Raw genomic sequence first — 19,073 nt, 5'->3', positions numbered from 1 at the left:
ATTGTTTTGAGACTCAGATTCCTTCCTTTCACTATTGGTTCTCCTCCGCATATCTTCCTGCATCTCTTTTATGGTAACCTGCATCCTTTCATCTAATTTGCACCCAAAATCAACCAATTCTGTGAGCTTTCTGATCACCAGTGTTTTGAACTGTGCATCTGATAGATTGGCTATTTCTTGGTCGCTCAAAAGGATGAGTCCTGGGGGACTGATCTGCTCTGTTGAAAACATGTTTTTCCCGTCTCTCCTTTTTTTTGGGGGGGGGGTCTGGTTGCTCTTGTTACAGTGGGGGGCGGAGCCTTAGGTGTTCACTGGGGCTGGGCACCCCAGTTGCTAGATTGTGACGTTATATGTGGGGGCGGGGCAGGAGCAGGAGCGGGGACGGGAGAAAACAATGGTGATAGTTCCGTTCTCCTGGACTCAGACCCTTCTCTGGGCTCCTGGGCTGCGAGTTCTGCCCTGGTCCACAATCGCTACCCCTCTGGGTCTGCCAGCCGCAGCTTGCGTATTCAGGGATCACCGCTGCGTTCTTGCGCCCCGGATGGCTGTCGCACTGATTTCGCGCCAAACTTTCCCCGACCTCCGCGCCCCGCCGACCCTAGCCAGCCCCGTCCCCGCCCGGCTCGTTGTCTCCTACCAGTCTGGATGTACGGGTCTACTTCAACTTCTTGGCTGTCCGACTTCCATTCAGATAAATCCTCTGCCGGATCTGGGCGTTATTCTGACTGTAAATTATTGTTGTAAATTATTGTTGTTCTAATCTTGGTTGTGCGAGGAGGTATGGTGCGTCCACCTATTCCTCCATCTTGCCAGAAGTAGCTGTTTAGTCTTGATGGCTTTCCAGAGACTCCCTCTGCTCACATCCCCCTTCTGGACTTGCAGCCTCTGTCCTTCTGGTCCTGCTTTCCCAGGTCTCTGGTGGCCTTGGCATCCCAGCCTTGCTCTTAGTGACCCTCTCCCCTCCTTCGTGCAGATCACCCGGCAGCAGTACCAGAACGGGCTGCTGGCCTCACGGATGGACAGCTCCCCTCAGTTTCCTTTGGATGGGTGCACCATCTGCACGGAGAACTTGGTGGACAAGCCTGAGCTGCCTGTGGTGGACGAGACCACAACTCTCCTCAATGAGCGCAATGCCACGCTGCACAAAGCTGGTCCTGAGAGCACCATCTGACAGGAGGGCCCGGGGCCCCCCGTCAGCTCCGCGGGGGCCGCCCCAGTGGGCCCACCTGAAGAGAGGGAGCCTGTCAGGCCAGACAGGGTGCAGAGAGCCTGTCTTACTGAGCAGCCAGGTGGCCCCCAGCCTGTGAGGAGGCTGGCCTCTGACAGGGACCTATGAACAGCTCTGAAGTAGTGGCTGCCCAGCCCTGGACTGTGGCATGGAGCAGCCACCACAAGAAAGGCTGTGTTTTTACTGGAAACTTTCTAAATTAGGCTTATTGCTCCTCTTTTTAAATATCATTTGGGGAAGGAAATACAGAAGGGAAGACAGGGTTAAAGAACTTTATTTAAAAAAATTTTTTTCCACAAAAACTTTGAAAGTGTTTTTCACTCCAGGAAGCAATAGCCATTATCTCTCCCCACTGCAACCTTCTGGCTATGTCCCTGACTCAGGGAGCCCACTCTTCCACCTCCTTGCCTTCCAAAGACGTCGGGGTCCCAGAGGCCCTGTTCTTCCCAGGAAGGAAAGAACCCAATAGCATTGAGGATATGTGCACGGAGGCTAGTCTGTCGTCGCTGAGGCTGGGGATTCTGAGGAGCTGTGATCAAGGACTGATACTCCCAGCTACAGCAGAGGAGCCCTGCTCTTGTCACTTGCTGGGTCCAGGACTTTCTGAGAACCCTGCTGTTAAGCTCTCCTGGTGAGTTGGGGCCATTTTCACCACTGTCTCCATTGGTTTGCCTCCTATCTGCCCCTTTGGACAACTGTCCCCTTATGATGGGGCTGACGTGATGGGTTAGGCAGGGTCCCCTACCTTTCAGTTTGCTCACCCCTGCTCCCCAGGCTGCCCTCACTTTTACCAAAGTCTTCCCCCTGGGTTAGGACAGCATCTACACTAGAGGTGACTTGTCTGCAATACTCCTTCAGGTTCTAAGAGGGAATCTTGTGGGCATCTGTGTTAGCAAGTAATACCATCCCCTTCCCACCCCACAACCAAAGACCAGTCTGAACCCTGAACTCTGCTTTCCAGACTCCCTACTTATAGTCCAAACCCCAAGGTCTCTTGGAGATTGAGAACAGAACATGTAGGAAGCCAACCTAAACGAGTTCTTCATGCCCATGCCATTTCCCTTATAGATGAGGCTTATGTGTCCTCTTTATACACTTCCAGGACCCAGGAAAAGTTTCCACCTTAAAGGGACACAACTGGCAGCCATGTTTCCCCCATGTCTGTAATCCTAGTGTGAGATGTCATCACGGCCTGTGCTGAAGCTGGTGGTACAGAGCTCTGCACCCACAGGAAATCCTGCCCCAGCACCTTTTCCCTGGGACTGAATCAGGCCCTGCTGCATAGCTCCAGGCTGCCCACTGATGGGGAGACTGCGGGACTAAGGTCCACATTGGCCCTTCTGTCAGACAAAACAGTTGCTGGGGCCCAACATCAGGCGAGGCAGACTCTGTAGGCCTTCCACCTGAGTACTGTCCTTTCCTCAGCCAGTGAGTTCTGTCACCCAAGTGCTCTCCCGTTCAGGTACCTGGAGAATCCTGTCTTGGGACCAGGAAATGTCTAGCACCAAGTATGCCTGCCCCTGGCCACTCACAGAATTTATTCCTAAAAGTCTGAGAGAAGGTGATGACACCCATGGGTTCTCAGCCAGAAGGAAAAAAGACACTGGACGTTTGTTCCCTGGGGGAAACCTCTTAGTTTTCTACAGGAGCAGCTTGCTGATCCACATGGAAGCTTGCAAAGCTGTGTTCTTGAGACCTGAGTGCCAGGTGGGGCCAAGCACATTGGCCTGAACCAAGTGAGTGTGTGTGAAGTAAAAGCAGGTGCACATTCTTCCACAGCTACCTCTTTGCACACATATTTACTCTCAACAGATGGTCCTTCTTCCTCCTTCCACTCCCCTTCCTCTTTTATAATCACTTCTTGCATAGGGTCATAATTATTTCCAAATATTCCTGGTCCGATGACTTCTTCCCAGTGCAATTTTTCACTTCCTATTCCAACCTCTGGTTCCTGAGCTGAGTTCTACCCTGGAATTGGCCCATCCCTACACATCTTCCTTTGTAAGGGAGACCTTTGCAGGTGGCCACCAAATGGGTAGGCAAGTCACAGCCACCATAGCAAGTAACTCATATTTATTTTGCATAAGATTTTAATTTGTATATTTTTGTGATTTATTTTGGCATTGTTATGAGTTTGACTCTCGGGGAGTTTTGTTGTTATGACTCGTGTCTTTTGTCACAAAACAATGATATTTGCTAAACAATATATGGAATTTATTTTTGACTGGTAATAAAAAATGAAATAAGAAATTGTGGTGAGTCTAAACTTTTCCTATTTGAATTAGTCAATATTCAATGCCTGTCACAGAAATAGAAGTGACTGATTGTCTGTCACTTGTGTCAGAGCAAGGGGACAGCATTCTGGGGCAGTTTAGCAGTAGAAAAGAAGCAGAGCCCTGGCCGGCCTGTGAACCAAAACGTTGCTTGGTTCAGCTCCTGGTCAGGGCATATGCCTGGGTTTCGGGCCAGATGTTTCTCTGCCTCTGTCTCCCTCCCTTCCCTTCTTTCTAAAGTTAAGTAAATAAAATCTGTTTTTAAAAAGGAGAAATATAATTTATAAAATATGTATAATCAAGGCTGGCCTCACAGGAGTTGCTAGACATGTGCTCAGTTACCACAATTAGAAATCCTGTAAAATGGATACCTCAGGGTCTTCTGCCAGCAGGTGCCAGAGGGGCCAGTTGGAGTGGGCAAATTCCCCCTCCTCTCTACCCTGAAGGCTGAAGGAGATAGGAGCTTAATCTAGAGATAGGGTCACATTGCTTTATAATGAGCAGTTGCCTCCTGGTCTCAAAGTGAGAGTTCTGATCTCCTGAGGAGCCCACCTGAGAGTGACCTCACTACATCCACTCCTGCAGTGCCCACAGGTGTCTTGGCCATAGTACATGATTTTGTTGAGGCCAGGGGCTCAAGCCAGTTAGGCTTAACAGAGCCACCAAGTTGTGGGGAATGTTTAAAGAAAGGGAGGCACTTGTGTAGGCAGAAAGGACATTCCAGATAAAGGAAATAACATGCAAAAAGTTGTGTATAGATGGGAAGAATGAATGTTAGCCATCCATTTGTTCCACATGTTAAAGCCCCTGTTGCATGCCAGGTACAACCAGCCCCTCAGTGAGTTTAATGAGGAAGACACCTAGGGGGAGATAGTCACACAAGGACCCTTGGATTCACTGTCTTCTCCACCAGGAACACACTTCCCCCAGTTCTTTATGAGGTTTATCTTGCTTGGTCTGGCCCTGTCCAAATATCACCTCCTTGGAGAAGCCTTCTTAGATCACCCTACACAAACAGCATGATCCTAACCCCTGTCTCTTCTAGTCTTGTTTTTCTCCATAGCGCTTACTGCCAGATATTAAAATATGATTTGTGTGTTTCCTGTTGTCCCAATACTGGATGGAACCTAAGCTCCAGGAGAGCAGGAACTTTTATTTCCACACAGTACCAGCACTAGAACAGGACCTGGTACATTGCAGGCTTTCCATACAGGAAATACTTGTTGAATTAATGTACTTACCACCATAAGGTAAGTACTGGATGCTCTTAGGGAGAGACACCTAGTTCTCATAACCTTGACCCAACCTAGTCAAGATGGTAGAGGAAGATCAGCTGGAGGAAGTGATATTTGCAGACAAGAAGCAAGCAGGAATTAGCCAGAGAAGTCACGATAGCTATGAATTTAAAACACACATTTGAATAAAACATGGAAATGTCTTCAACCAAATGACCAGTAGGGAAAATGGCCCGTGAAGGGTCAACGAGGGACCTGAAGGTCAAGTGGCAAGTGTCTCCATTGGTGCTGCAACTAAGCAGGGGAGGGGAAATGGCGCAGATCTGAGGAAGGAGCTGGAGAAGTATAGCTGAGGCCTCTACTGTTAACAGAGAAGCACTCGGTGAGGAGCTTCACCATATTCTGGATTCTTTGTCTTTGGATATTGACAGTTCAAATGACCATTTGTGCTTTCCAAGTGTGATCCAAATTGCGCAGTGTCTGTCCAAAGGTTTCCTCAACAAAATTAAGTGATAGATTCTTTCCCCAGGAAGCCTGAGACCAAAGAAGTACAAGTGTAATGACAGGTCCATGCATTGCTGACAGAGCCGCTGTTGCCGAATGTGGCTAGGTGGTGACCTGGGTGGGTGACGCCATATTAGGTAGGTGGCATTGAAATACAACATCCACGCCAAGTTGGGCTTTACTTTTCTCCTAGAAAACAACATGAAGTAGCGGCAAGAGTCCCGGTGGGTAGTGATCTCGTGTGTTTATATCTTTTCTTCCAAAGGCTATGTCGTCGTCCCCAGACTACAGCGAGGTTGGGAGTCATCAACAAGCATCTGCCCGAACCTTAGTTTCCCGGAGCCCAGCTCCGGATCTCCCTTCCACATCCTTGCCTCTAGTCGGCAGTTCCCAAAGCCGCACTTCTCAGAAGTCCCGCCCGGAACTTCTCAGAGCTCTAGCCAGGTCTCCCGCACGGGGACTACCACGCAGAGCTCCGCGCGCCCACACACCCCACACGCCCCACACGCCCCACAGGCCCCAACAGCCCCGCCTCGCCCCGCCCGCACCGCCTGTTTACGCCCTGGCGCAGCCTAGCCCGACCCTGGGCACGCCCCCTAGCATCGCCCATTGGCGCAGGCGGTGCGAGCGCAGCACCGATTGGCCGACAGAGGTGGAGGTAGGCTGCGCGGAGGGCGAGAGGGGCAGCGGGCGATGGCGGCAGTGGCGGCGGCGGGGCTGCTGAGCTGGCTATTGGCCTCGCTGTGCCTGGGGCACGCCGCCGGGGAGGCGGCACAGGGCCCGCGAGTGCTGGGCGTCTGCCTGGAGCAGGCCGGGGCTGCGGGCGCGTCGTGGGCACGCGGAGGGGAGGTGCCGGCTGCGCCCGAGGCCACCTTCCGCTTGCGCTTCTTCGGCTCGGGCTTCGCTAACAGCTCCTGGTCTTGGGCGGTCCCCGAGGGGGCGGGCTGCCCCGAGGGCGGGCCGGCTGCGGAGCCCGGGGAGGTGGTGGCCCCTACTGGCGAGTGGCGTGCGCTGCTGCGCCTGCGCGCCGAGGCCGAGCTCCCGCATTTGGCACTGCTGGCAGTGCGTGGGGAGCCCAGCGGCACGGCAGCTGGAGAAGCGGCGGCGACCTCCGCGGGCGAGTGGCGTGCGCTGCTGCGCCTGCGCCTGCGTGCCGAGGCCGAGCGCGCGGAGCCGAGCGTCGAGGCGGCGTTCCAGGAGGCGGTGCCGTCCTGGATGCTTGGCCTCGGGGCGGCGGGGCTGCTAGCACTGGCAGCGCTGGCACGAGGCCTCCAGTTGAGCGCGCTGGTGCTGGCACCAGCCGAGGTGCAGGTGCTGCGCGAGAACGGCTCAGAGGCAGAGCGCGCGGCGGCGCGGCGCCTGGAGCCAGCGAGGCGCTGGGCCGGCTGCGTCCTTGGCGCGCTGCTGCTGTTAGCTAGCCTGGCGCAGGCGGCGCTGGCTGTGCTGCTGTACAGCGCTGCCGGCCATCGCGCCTTGCCCGCCGTGTTGGGCAGCGCAGGGCTCGCGTTCCTGGTAGCTGAGGTGTTGCCGGCCGCCGTGAGCGGACGCTGGACACTGGCTCTGGCCCCGCGCGCTCTGGCGCTCAGCCGCCTGGCTGTGCTGCTCACGTTGCCCGTGGCCTTGCCGGTGGGGCAGCTGCTGGAGCTGGCGGCGCGACCTGGGCGGCTGCGAGAGCGCGTGCTGGAGCTGGCAAGAGGCGGCGGCGACCCCTACAGCGACCTAAGCAAGGGCGTGCTGCGCTACCGGACGGTGGAGGAAGTGCTCACGCCGCTTGAGGACTGCTTTATGCTAGACGCCAGCACCGTGCTGGACTTCGGCGTTTTGGCTAGCATCATGCAGAGTGGCCACACGCGCATCCCTGTGTACGAGGAGGAGCGCTCGAACATCGTGGACATGCTCTATCTCAAGGACTTGGCCTTTGTGGATCCCGAGGACTGCACGCCGCTCAGCACCATCACCCGCTTCTACAACCACCCACTCCACTTTGTCTTCAACGACACGAAGCTAGACGCTGTTCTGGAGGAGTTCAAGCGAGGTAAAGTCCAGGAATCATGGAGGGAACCCGAAGGCCTTCGCCCTCCCTTAGAAAAGGGATGGAGGGTTATGGAAGCCTTGGGAAGAGGGTCCCAGCCCTGTGGAAGGCAGTGAGACCTCAAAGTGGCTTTTTTTTTTTTTTATGTGGCCTTTAAAGAAGATGATGGCCTTGCAGCTTTGAGTGACTTTTTGAAATATTATTTAAAGGCTATCGTTCAGAGGGTGACATTTCTAGAGACAGCAAAACTTCCCTTTTCGTGGTAGGCCCCGAGTTCTGGGAGGTGTGTCCAGTAGGCTGTAACCCGCAGCTCTTTCCCTTTCCAAGTCATTTTTATGGGCTATGGCTTTGAAGCAGGTTCAAACTCGTGGATAGAAACTTTAAAAAGTGGAAAAAACTAGTTCTCCAGATGCCTTGAAGCTATTATCTATTTACATGTACAGGCATACTTTGGATATTGTGGGTTCAGTTCCAGACCACCACAAGAAAGTGAGTCTTAATCTTTTTGCTGGTGGAGGATCTTGACTTCAATTTGTAAAAAATGCAACATCTGAAGAGCAATGAAGTAAGGGATACCTGTAATGTCAAAATAGCTTGGCCTGTTTCCAGGTCAGCGTTGTCACTAATGGGCTGCTGCCTTCTTGATTACAGAGAAGTGAGTGATTGGCGTATACTTTTTTGTTGGTGTAGATGAAGTGTCCACTTTGATTTGCCAAAAGTAACTTCATGGATACTGATTTAGCCTCTCCTTCAGCTGTCTTTAGAAAACTTCCTCTATCTTTTAGAAAACTTTCCCCTTTTTAACCCTCTCAAGTTTCCCCTCAACTACATATTTCATCTTGATATGTATGAGCAACTCTAAGGTTGCAGGTAAAAACCAAGACTTACTCTACAATGTGAAGGCGTGGTGCTCCTCTGCATTGCCAGGCTTGGGTGTGCTCCTTAGAGCTTGGCTGCTCCTTGGCCACCAGCTTAAATTCCTGCAGGATGGACATGGGACACCCCAGGATTCTGGGTGGGCTTGATCCTAAAGCCTGTATGTGAGGCTGGGAAGTGAGCAAAGCCCCCTGATTTTCTGACAGCTGTAAGGTCTTCCACCGCAGGCTGGCCTGGGAGGTGCTTGGTGAGCCCCTGACAGATGGCAAGGAGACAGCTTTGTGGTGATCACTGTGTTAACTCCTGTGTTAGCACTGCTGTATGCCAGACTCATGAGTGTGTACATGCAGCATCACTTTTTGTGCTTTTGAGAGGCCTGAGTGTTGCATAGTTGGGTGGTTATTGTGCTTCCTGTTGGGCAGGAGGCTTTGATGGGTAGCTCTGACTGCCCTGCTAGAGAATCTGAGGGGTGGCCATGCAGCCCCTCTGGGGAGGGAAGCCCAGAGGAGGGGCCAGACAGAACTTCCTGGTGGTAAGTACTTTATCTGGGTCACTGTGGTCTATGAGGTGGCCCTGAAGTCAGCTGGGGAGGGTTCATTCCATCTCTCCTGTGCCACCTCCCAGCTTGAGACACTAGGGAGGCTAGACTTGACACCAGGGTGGTGCCTGTGAGCAGAGCTTGTCGCCATGACTGGTGTGGGGAACAGTGGGTGGGTGGTGGGGGTTGCAGAGGAGAGGGTGGCAGGCTGAATAGGGCCTGGAAAGGAGTCCCAAGAGAGCTTTTGGAGGTGGAATTGGAGGGTTTTATGGTTGTCAGGTGCCTGGGGGCAAGAGGAAGGAGCTGGGGAAGAGGCCTGGATTTTTACCTTCCCTGAGGCAGAGCATGGTCAGGGAAGAGGGATTGGGGCTGGGCTAGGAGTGTGTTCTGGACATTGGAGTTTGTGCAGTGGCCCTGTGGCCAAGTCTTAGAGAGCAGGTGATGTAAAATTGGAAGGACCTGAGTGGAGGTGAACATATGGTCTTGGGTGTAGCAGTGGTCCCACAACCACAGAAGGGGAGCAGAGAGCCTAACCCTGAGGGTGCATGCATGTTTTGTGAAGGCAGCAGAGGAGAGGCTGCTGAGAAGGGCCAGTGGCTCAGACCATCTGGACCTGGGCAAGAGACCACTCACCAAGGGAAGGAGAGTGATCAGAAGAGGAGGCCAGTGTTGTACCACCTGGATCCAGCCAGCAGGGTTCCCTTGACCTTTGCACAAGTGGGTTGGGTGTTTTGGTGTAGGGTGTTGGGATGGAGTGAATGAGGGATGAGAGGTAGGTACAACAGGTATTGAAGACAGGCTTTCCATGAAGTATGGCTGAAGAAGCCAGAGAGCAGTGGCTGTGAGAGGATGAGCTGGGGATTAAGATGGGCAAGTGGGTTTAGGTTTAGGTGTTGTTGGAAAGGAGCCAGTAGGTAGGGATGGCCACAGGGTAGGCCACTCCTGTGCTGGTGGTGGCTTCAGAGCAGCCCTGGACAGCCAGGCAGGTTTCATGCAGCCTGATGCTAACCCAGTAGCTGCCTATTAGCAACAGTTCCTCCTCCTCCTTCTCCTAATAGTACTAGAAATTGGTGGGGGCGACTTGCAACCTGGAGGTTGAGTGGGGAGTGCTTCCTTCCCTTGCCTTCCTCCTCCTGTGGTGAGTGAGGGCTATTCTTAGGGTAGAACGACCTCCTCTTTTCTCTGAAATCCTGGAGCTTTTTCTGCTTCTCATGCAGTGCAGTTCTTTGGTGGATATCCTCTTTATAGCCCAACCCCTTTCTTTATTCTGCTTATGAACAAAAGGCATATTGCAGTCTTGAGGAGCTTTTAGAACTCAGTTCCCATCCTACCTCTCTGCCAGGAGTGTGAGGTAGTGGTGCCTCTGGATTTCCTGAAGGTGGAGTCCCTGACATCTTGGCAGCTACCATTCTGGCTTCTGTTGCTATTGTGCTTCCAGAGCCCTGTCTCTCTGGGACTTTATAGTCTGGAAGAGTGCCTCTCCCCAGTGAGGAGCCTTCAGTCAGTGTGCAGACTTAAGGTGACACTGATTATTTTGTATCAACATTACCAGGAAGAATGAGTACTTTGGAGCTAGAGTAAATAATATGTATTTCCTTGAAAGCCATCAGCCTCTGCCTTCTTTGTCAACCCCCAATGAGATAATTCAAGGACTTCAGCCAGAGGCGGGGTTAGGATAGGTGAGTTTGTCAGTCTCTGCTTTAAAGTGCCTGAGTCCTGGTTCATTGTTAAAAGCCACAGCTCTGAAGAGTCAGATCTTCCATGGGGAATGTTAACAGTGTTCTTTCTTATGGGACAGATTCAAGCAGTTGCTTTAAAAAACAAAAGGGCAGAGGAGTTTAAATTCCAACTGAATTTTTAAAATTATCCTAGAAACTAGGATATTCAAAAGAGGGCATATCAAAAGAGTCCTTGAGCATGCATAAAATTTATGAGTACTCTGGTGCCTGCTAACTAGCCAAATTAAACTGTAGGGCTTTTTCAGGGCTTTCTGGTTGATGTTGAGACATACCACCTGTCTCTTGCTTGTGGCCCTGGCACAAGGCAGGCCTGTGGCCATGTTTGCCAGCAGGGCCCATATTTTCAGACTGTGTATCCTCTCAGATGAAAAATAGACATAACCCCGCCAACTGCTCTTTTTCTGTGTACTTCCACTGCTTTCTCACAGTTGCCTTCTGGGTCCCCTCAAACATTGTCTGGAGATGAAATCACATGGCCACTGTTTTGGGGGACCTTCCATGTAGCAGGTCATTGAGAAACTTGTGCCTACTTCATAGAAGTTTGAAGGCAAGAGAGAAGTTAGTCCATTTTGCAGATAACCTGCCACGGCAAGTAGTTTCCTGGAAGAAGGGAGCTGAAATGGGTCATCTGTGCCCTTAGATGGCCATGTAGAACCTGAGCTCTGGTACCAGAATCCAAGAAGACTGCTGGTTAAAATTGTGTGTCTTGGCCTTCCTGATTTGGCCTGACAGATTGGTATCATGTGGCAGGGTTCCCATGGCCCTTCTAGAAGTAGTGCCTGCCTTCTGGTGTGAGCCATTCTCAACACAAATGCCAAGGGGAAGAAAGCTTCTAGAAATGCTGCAACTCCCATTCAGTGCCCATCTCCATAGGAATGAACAGATTGTTCTGCAGGGACCCCCAGCCTTTTCCTTTGGAAAGGGCAAGATATGTAATGTATCATTTCCACCTTTAATTTTTGTCTAAACCTATTAGAGCATCATTGAGATGAAAGAGAAAGAATGATTTTTTCTTTTATTTAGATGGGCCCTGTGGGAATCATCTGAGGGGAGGGTGTTCTAAGACTGTTCTCAGTGAAAGCCAGTGAAGCATGGTGGTGAAGACAATGAACTCTGGAGCCAGCTGCCTGGTTTTGCACTTAGGTAGAGTATTGAACGTCCCTGGGCCTCGTTTTCTCTGTAAACTGTAAGTGGGAATAATAGTATTATGTGCCTCAGGGAGTTGTTGGAAAGAAAGACTCAGGGTAATAAATGAGTAAAGCCATTGGTGGCCAGCACACAGTAATCACTAAAACATGCTTCTTAACTTCTCTGCAGCCAGGCTGTGCTTCACAATCAATGGCATCTCAAGTTTGATAAAATACAGTAAATCTTTTTATTCTTTTATAGCCTCATTCCTTTCTTGATCATCCTGTTAGTGGTTTACCACTACTAATAATAATACACTAATAGTGTTTGGTTGAGTCTCAACGTTTTTGCATTTCATCCAACTCTGGAGCAGAGGCCTTCCTATACCTGTTTGCTGGGGCCGGGACAGTGTGGGTGGGGGGTGCTGTAGGAATGGGGCGAGTGTGCCAGATAGAGTTCCACAGAGTGTGTTTCTAAACTCTACTCATTGCATTGTAATTAAACTCAAGGAATGTAAAGGTTGATTCACACAAAGGGAACTTGACTTCTTGCTTAACCAAAAGATTCTTGAAGCAAGTACCTTCTTCATGTGCAGGTCCAGGCCAGCTCCCTGCCCAAGCTGTTTTCACTAGTAACAGAGAAGGGTGCGGCTGAGACCAGTCTGCTCTCAGGTCTCAGACCTGCACAGCCCATCTGCTACCACCCATGTGTGGCTGCTGCGCTCTGGACAGGTAACTAACTGGCCTGAACTGAGATGTGCTGTAGGTGCAGCACACACCAAACTTCAAAGATTTGGCACAAAAAAGTAAAATATCTATTAATGTGTTTATAATGATTACATATTGAAGTGATATTTTAGCTACATTGAGTTATTACAATATATTGTCAATTCATTTCACCTGAGTCTTTTTTAATGTAGCCACTCAAAAATTTGAAATTACGTATGTGGCTTGCATTGTATCTTCTTCTTTTTTTGTATAGGTAGAAAGTTTTATAGGTGAAGAACGCTTACCCAAAGCAGAGTAAATTCTTAAAGTTTCTCCAGCGCTGAGAAGCTCACATTTCCTTACTAGACAGACAAATAAGAAGGTAACCCAAGAAAGACAGGAGAAGGGGAAAGTTCCCTGCTGCTGTTCCTCCTACCACACAGTTTGGGCTCTGACTGGCCGATTACCATTTATCTTTATCCCCTGGACGAGCTTCATAGACCTTGGCTTCTAGAAATAAAGGGCAGCCTTCAGAATTAGGAAAACTGCCCTAGGAGAGTGAGTCAGGTGGGGGGTGCCTTGTTGGCTCCCTCACCTAGATGGTCCCAGGGAGCCTGCATTTCTGGGTTTAGTGCCTTGTGTCCTTAATTTGTGTGATGCATCTATGCCTAAGCCACATTCACGGCTTGGAGCCGCACAGACCCTGGCTGACTTTAGCTTAGGTGAGTGCAGTGTCTGGGGTTTAGGTTCCTCGAATGTGAGGTGAGGCGAGTCCTCATGAGCATGTTGAGAATCTTTAGTAAAATCCTAGAAAGGTCACACCCAGTGCTTGGTGCTTCATAGGAACACAAATATTAGCATCTGTCCTTTTGGTGGGCTTGTGCAGGATGGGGCCGAGAAACATAGGCGCCTCCAGCACATTGTGACGTGCACATCCCTTCCCCCAGGGAAGTCCCACCTGGCCATCGTGCAGAAGGTGAACAACGAGGGTGAAGGTGACCCCTTCTATGAGGTCCTGGGCCTGGTCACCCTGGAGGACGTCATTGAGGAGATCATCAAGTCCGAGATCCTGGATGAGTCTGAGGACTACCGTGAGTCTTGCCTCCTGCAGTGTGGCTCAGCTGGTCTTTCAGGTTCACTGAGATGTGTGTTTCAGGGGAACAAGTCTGGGTACAATCTCCCCTTGTGTTTCAGTTTCAGGGGATGGTGGGTCTCTGATCAGAGATGTTATCTTGTTTTGTGTCCCCCTGTGTGGAACAGTTTTGCTCCTTTACAGGAGGGCTCACTCCTACCCATGGATGCAGAGTCGTGGCCATCCTTTGGTGGACCTGCAGTCCCAGTGCTTGGGGCTCCCCTTGTTTTCTCCATTACTGAGGGGCTCGGCCCTTAATGTGCATTTCCCAGACTCTCTCCTCACACCTTTTGCTTCTTATGTGGTTTGTACATTACAGAAGTGTCTCCTCAGAGAATTCGTTCTTTGCTAAGGAGGTCATCCCGAAAGGGAAGGAGGCCTTCCCAAAAGGAGGTCTTTGCTAAGGAGGTGGCCCCAGGAAGTTACTGGGCCCATGGTTGTGCCTTAGAAGCATCTGCCTCTTAGGATGGTGGCTTAGGTCTACAGGGTTGACACGGAACCCATGCTCGATGACTGGAGCCTCTCATGGCACTTAGGACACTGGGCCACCCACCCATGTGTGCTGTCAAGTGAATTGCTTTGCCTGTGCATGTATCCCACAATGCAGCATTGTTAGTTTTGTTTCTTGACTGCCTCAGGCACGGGGCCACTGGGTTAGCTGCCATCATGTAGCACCGGGGTTCCTCCAGTGCCTACTTTTTGGGGAGCAGTCTTCTAGTGACCACAGGTGCCTATCACTTTGCTGCTGCTTTGTGTCATGTCAGCATTATCTTGCCCCAATTCCAAGGAGAGGTACAATCTTTGCTGGTCCTTCCTCGGGTGTGACTGCAATATAGGCTACTTGCCTTCTGTCCTGGGTATCAGGATTACTGTGTGGTGGCAGTGACATCTGGGTACAATCTCAAGAGCCAAGAATGTGTGTCTGGGGGTCTGAGTTGTCCCCCAGGAGCCCCCAGTCTTGTGGGGGGGGGGTGCGGGCAACATACTGGTGCCTAAGCCCCTTCTGCTCACCATCCCAGAAGACACCATGGTGAGGAAGAAGCCTGCTTCTCTCAGTGCCCCTCTCAGACGGAAAGAGGAGTTTTCCTTGTTCAAGGTGTCTGACGATGAGCATAAAGTGAAAATCTCGCCTCAGCTGCTCTTGGCCACCCAGCGCTTCCTTTCCCGAGGTGAGGGTGAAGGGTATGCCTTATCCCCACTCTCTTGCTAGTCATCCAGTGTGTCAGGTGACCCCCCCCCCCCACACTCCCCAAGGCAGACATGGACTGCTCCATCCCCAGTAAGCAGGAGAACATCCGGGAGAACCTCGGGGCTTCTCCTGGCTGCCCTGTCAGCAGAGATACTCTTCTGGACGCTCAGGTTGCCTGAGGGGGCAGCTCCTCTGTGCCAAACAGCTGAAAGCCAGGGCCAGGCTGGTGCTGCCTATGGTGTATGTGGCTGCCTGTTCCTTGTGTTGGGAAGGAGACTTGGCTCGAGGGCCAGCCAGGACATTCCAGGTGGACAGCAGGAGTCAGTGTGGTTACACAGGCCAGTCAGGGCCCAGTGGCCACTTCTCTTCTCTCTGCCCTGGGCAGAGGTGGATGTGTTTAGCCCATTACGAATCTCCGAGAAGGTCCTGCTGCACCTGCTGAGGCACCCCATCGTCAACCAGGAGGTGAGGTTTGACGAGAGCAACCGCCTGGCTGCACATCATTACCTGTACCAGCGCAGCCAGCCTGTGGATTACTTCATCCTCATTCTGCAGGTAACCAGGAGCCTGGGCCAGGCCCCCACCTGACCGGAAAGCAGGGAAGGGTCTGAGAGAAGGAGGCACATCTAGGTGCATCCCTGCATAATCAGAGTGGGTGCTTTTTGCTTGTGCATCCTTCCGGCAGGAACGGTAGTGTGTATGCCTCTGTGTCTCTCCCTCCACCTCCCAGGGCAGGGTTGAGGTGGAGATTGGGAAGGAGGGCCTGAAGTTCGAGAATGGGGCCTTCACCTATTACGGCGTGTCTGCCCTGACCGTGCCATCCTCGGGTAAGCTGCAGCCCCTCCTGAGTGAAGGTTGGGCTGGCCATTGGGCTCTTCCCCTACTCGAGCTGGGGCCCCGGGGCCAGGGTTCTGCCCTTTCTTCCTCCAGAGCTTGAGCCCCCTTCAAGGTGGTCTACTTCAGGACCTGCTGGATTTCCTACTCTAAGCATCATGGAGCAGGAAGGGGCAGCATGTTTTCAGGGCTTGTCTTTGCTGCTCACCCCCATCCCTGTAAAACTTTTTCCTGGAGGAAGTATGTTTGCCAATTCTCCAAAGTTCTGGTCGCAGTCCCTCCCTGGTGTGATTATGGGGTGGATCTTAGAGGCTGTGCAGTTGTCCCAACCAGAGTGGGGCCTGCCCGGCTCCCAGCATGGCTTCCCCATCACTGATTGTTCCTTTCACTAGTTCACCAGTCCCCAGTGTCCTCGCTTCAGTCCCTTCGCCATGACCTGCAGCCTGAGCCAGCTGACGGCACCCACTTGTCCACGTATTGTCCTGACTACACCGTGAGGGCCCTCTCTGACCTGCAGTTCATCAAGGTTTGGGCTGCTCATTGGTGCTGGCTTCTAACCAGCTTTGTGTCCCCAAGGGGCTAGATCACCTAGTTACCAGTTTATGTGGATTGAGGGTAAATTCCAGTGGAGTCAGTCTGAGATGTCCCAGAGCAAACCTTGAACTTGCTCTGCATAATGATGGCCTTGGCTCCCCAGGGGCCCCGTCTGACCACTGCTGATTTGGTCCCATCTCTGGGCCTACACACCCAGTTTCTAGATGAGATCTTAAAGGCACTTTGCTTGAATGCTCTCTTCTGCCCTTAGCTAGGCTATGGTTCTTTCTCCTCATCCTGCCCAGTGTGACTCTCCCACCTGGTTCAGGTGCTTGTGGGCAAGAGGTGGGCATGGGGGGTATGACCACATGCCTCACCTGCCCAGTAATGCACTCTGTCCTCCAGGTCACACGACTACAGTACCTCAATGCGCTCCTGGCTACCCGGGCCCAGAACCTGCCTCCGTCCCCTGAGAACTTGGACCTCCAGGTCATTTCAGGCAGCCAGACCAGGCTCCTCAGTGACAGGACAGCCTCAGCAGCAGGTGAGCCTGCACGGCCACGTTCCACTTGTGTCAACGAAGAAGGCGCGTGCCGTGCCCTTCCCGGTCCGTGCTGCTGGCGCACACAGACTTGCTCTCTCTACACTCACTCCACCCTGCATTCTTTTGTCTTCCTCCTTTTTTGTCCCCAGCTTCTTTTTTTCTTGCTGTTTATTTTATTTTTATTTTTATTTTTATTTTTATTTTTACTTAGAAAGAGGGGAAGGGAGGGAGAAAGAGAAGGGAGAAACATTCATCGGTTGCCTCTCATGTGCTCCCCAACCAGGGACCGAACCTGCAACCCAGGCATGTGCCCTGACTGGGAATCAAACTGGCGACCTTTCGCTTCAAGGGATGACACCTGACCAATTGAGCCACACCAGTCAGGGCTTCTTGCTGTTTTTTATAGCTCAGATGACACTGAGCTATAATAATAGACCAATAGGCACTTGAGTATATGAAGTCAACATTTTCTCTTGAGGCCCTGTTAGGATGATTGACTGAGTTAAAGAACACTTGTTAAGTGGGAATAAGATCAAGTTCAGAATCTCTGTTGGCCATTTAGAATTAGGGTTAGGTCACCTGGAAAATGAAGATTTGGGTCACCAGTGGGTCTAGCTTAGAAGGCGGATGACTGGTGGGCACCTTCCCAGCTAGAAAGGGCACCTGAGGCCTGTGGTTAAATCACACTCGTGTTTAAAGCAGGCTCTGACTTCTCCTGGTCCCACTGTGTGCAGGAGGAGGGTGTTCTAAAGCTTGACTCTGTGATGAGATGGCAGCCCCATCCTGCACATCTAAGGAGGGAGGGTGCAGAGCAGCCTGTGAAGGGTGGGCTTTGGGGAGGAGTGGTCAGTACCTGGGAACTTTCTTGTCCTTGTTGATCAGGTTCTTTTATTGTGATTGAGCTCATAGGTTAGGGCAAGAGATACTACAGTGGTTGGCATTCCTGGAGAAGTATGTGGGGCTTTGGAGAGGCTGTGTAAGGGAATGCAGGCCTCAGGGCCTGACCCCTGCCGTGGGGACACGGGGCTCTTAGTGAACACTTAGTGTGCTGGGCACTGCTCAGCGCTTTCTTTATCCTCACTCATGTGAGAGCACTTCCCTGAAGTTTGAGAGGGGGTAGTTGTTGTGCCCATTTTCCAGATGAAGAATTAGAGGCAGAGACAGACTCAGGCACTCTGGCCTGGAGCCTGTGCATGCCCTTGGTCTCTAGGCTGTGGTGGAAGAGCTCTGCTTACTCAGACCCATGCATGAGAACAGAGGTGTGTTCTTGTAGCAGAAAGGTACTTTTTGAGAAGCAATGTACAGGTGCAAGGGACATCAGACCCCATGTTGGGCCCCTTTGGTGGCTCAGCCCAGTGCCCCGTCCCTGAGTGCTGGGAAAAGGGTCTCAGGTGGTGTGTGCGCCTCAGCCCGACAGGTAGGCTGGCCCAGGACCCCTCCCGAGTGAACATCCATGCAGTCCTGTGGGACTGGAGGCACTCCTGTGTGTATTGCTGCGATGTCCTTTGATTTTATGACATCCCCTTGCATAGAGGTTTTCCCTGTTGCACTAGACTTGTGTCTCAAAAGCCAAGACATTCTTTTGCAAGCCTTTTGGTTTTGGTTTTCCTGCATGGGAGCTGTTCCTGGCTCTGTCTGCTGCCCAGACTGCGTGTGTCACATTCATGGTGAGCCTGAGAGTGATGGTTTTCTCTTCGTTTTATCCTTTACCAGATACCCAGAGACTTTTCTTTCTTTTCTCTCTCTCTTTCTTTTTTCTCTCTCTCTCTTTTTCTTTTCTTTTTTCTTTTCTTTTTTCTTCTCCCCTTCCCTTCCCTTCCCTCCCCCCCCCCCCCCCCCCCCCCCTCCCTTCCCTTCCCTTCCTTTCCCTTCCTTCCTTCCTTCCCCTCACCTGAGGATACTTTTTAATTGCTTTTAGAAAGAGAGGAAGAGAGAGAGAGAAAAACATCAATCATTTTAGGGATCGTACTCACCTGGACGGAGGATTAAACTAGCAGTCTAGGCATGTACCTTGACAGGGAATTGAACGTGCAACCTTTTTTTGGGGGGGGGGGGGGTAAAGATTTTATTTATTTATTTTTAGAGAGGGAATGGAGGGAGATAAAGAGAGAGAGAAACACCAATGTGCGGTTGCTGGGGGTCATGGCCTGCAACCCAGGCGTGTACCCTGACTGGGAGTGGAACCTGCGACACTTTGGTTCGCAGCCCGTGCTTAATCCACTGAGCTACGCCAGCCAGGGCTCAAACCTGTAACCTTTTGGTAGTGGGATGATGCTCTAACCAACTGAGCCACACTGGCCAGGGCCTCAGAGGTTTTTGTTTGTTTTTTATTCATTAGAGAGAGAGAGAGAAATGGGGGAAACATTGATTTGTTGATTTGTTGTTCCACTTATTTACACATTCACTGGTTGATTCTTGTGTGTGCCCTGACCAAGGATAGAACCCACAACCTTGGCATGTTGAAATAACGCCCTAACTAACTTAGCTAACCAGCCAGGGCCTCCTCAGAGGTTTTTAAAATCCTTTTTTGGCTTCAGCTGTTCATTAAGCAGTTGTGTAAGAGAGTAATGTGTAGTGTCT

At 51.5% G+C, this 19,073-nt stretch overlaps 1 protein-coding gene across 9 annotated transcripts in view; it reads left to right on the top strand.

Moving 5' to 3' along the window:
* LOC114498404 (metal transporter CNNM4) overlaps window positions 1-19,073 on the top strand; it is a 75,516-nt gene that overhangs the window by 36,202 nt on the left and 20,241 nt on the right. For 4 of the 9 annotated variants that reach the window (XM_036030093.1, XM_036030091.1, XM_036030090.1 and 1 more), the window contains exons 2-7: window positions 13,208-13,351; window positions 14,412-14,561; window positions 14,967-15,136; window positions 15,312-15,408; window positions 15,808-15,941; window positions 16,355-16,493. In XM_036030093.1, coding sequence (XP_035885986.1) covers window positions 13,208-13,351; window positions 14,412-14,561; window positions 14,967-15,136; window positions 15,312-15,408; window positions 15,808-15,941; window positions 16,355-16,493 — 834 coding nt within the window. Of the gene's footprint in view, window positions 1-973; window positions 3,480-5,904; window positions 7,276-13,207; window positions 13,352-14,411; window positions 14,562-14,966; window positions 15,137-15,311; window positions 15,409-15,807; window positions 15,942-16,354; window positions 16,494-19,073 lie in introns of those variants that run through there. The other 5 variants (XM_028514275.2, XM_036030092.1, XM_036030088.1 and 2 more) reach the window with 3 other exon arrangements.

This window comes from Phyllostomus discolor, chromosome 6, assembly GCF_004126475.2.
Source record: "Phyllostomus discolor isolate MPI-MPIP mPhyDis1 chromosome 6, mPhyDis1.pri.v3, whole genome shotgun sequence".
Classification (NCBI taxonomy): domain Eukaryota; kingdom Metazoa; phylum Chordata; class Mammalia; order Chiroptera; family Phyllostomidae; genus Phyllostomus; species Phyllostomus discolor.
Note: the sequence above shows the minus strand (reverse complement) of the source record. Positions and strands in the feature narration are given on the sequence as shown.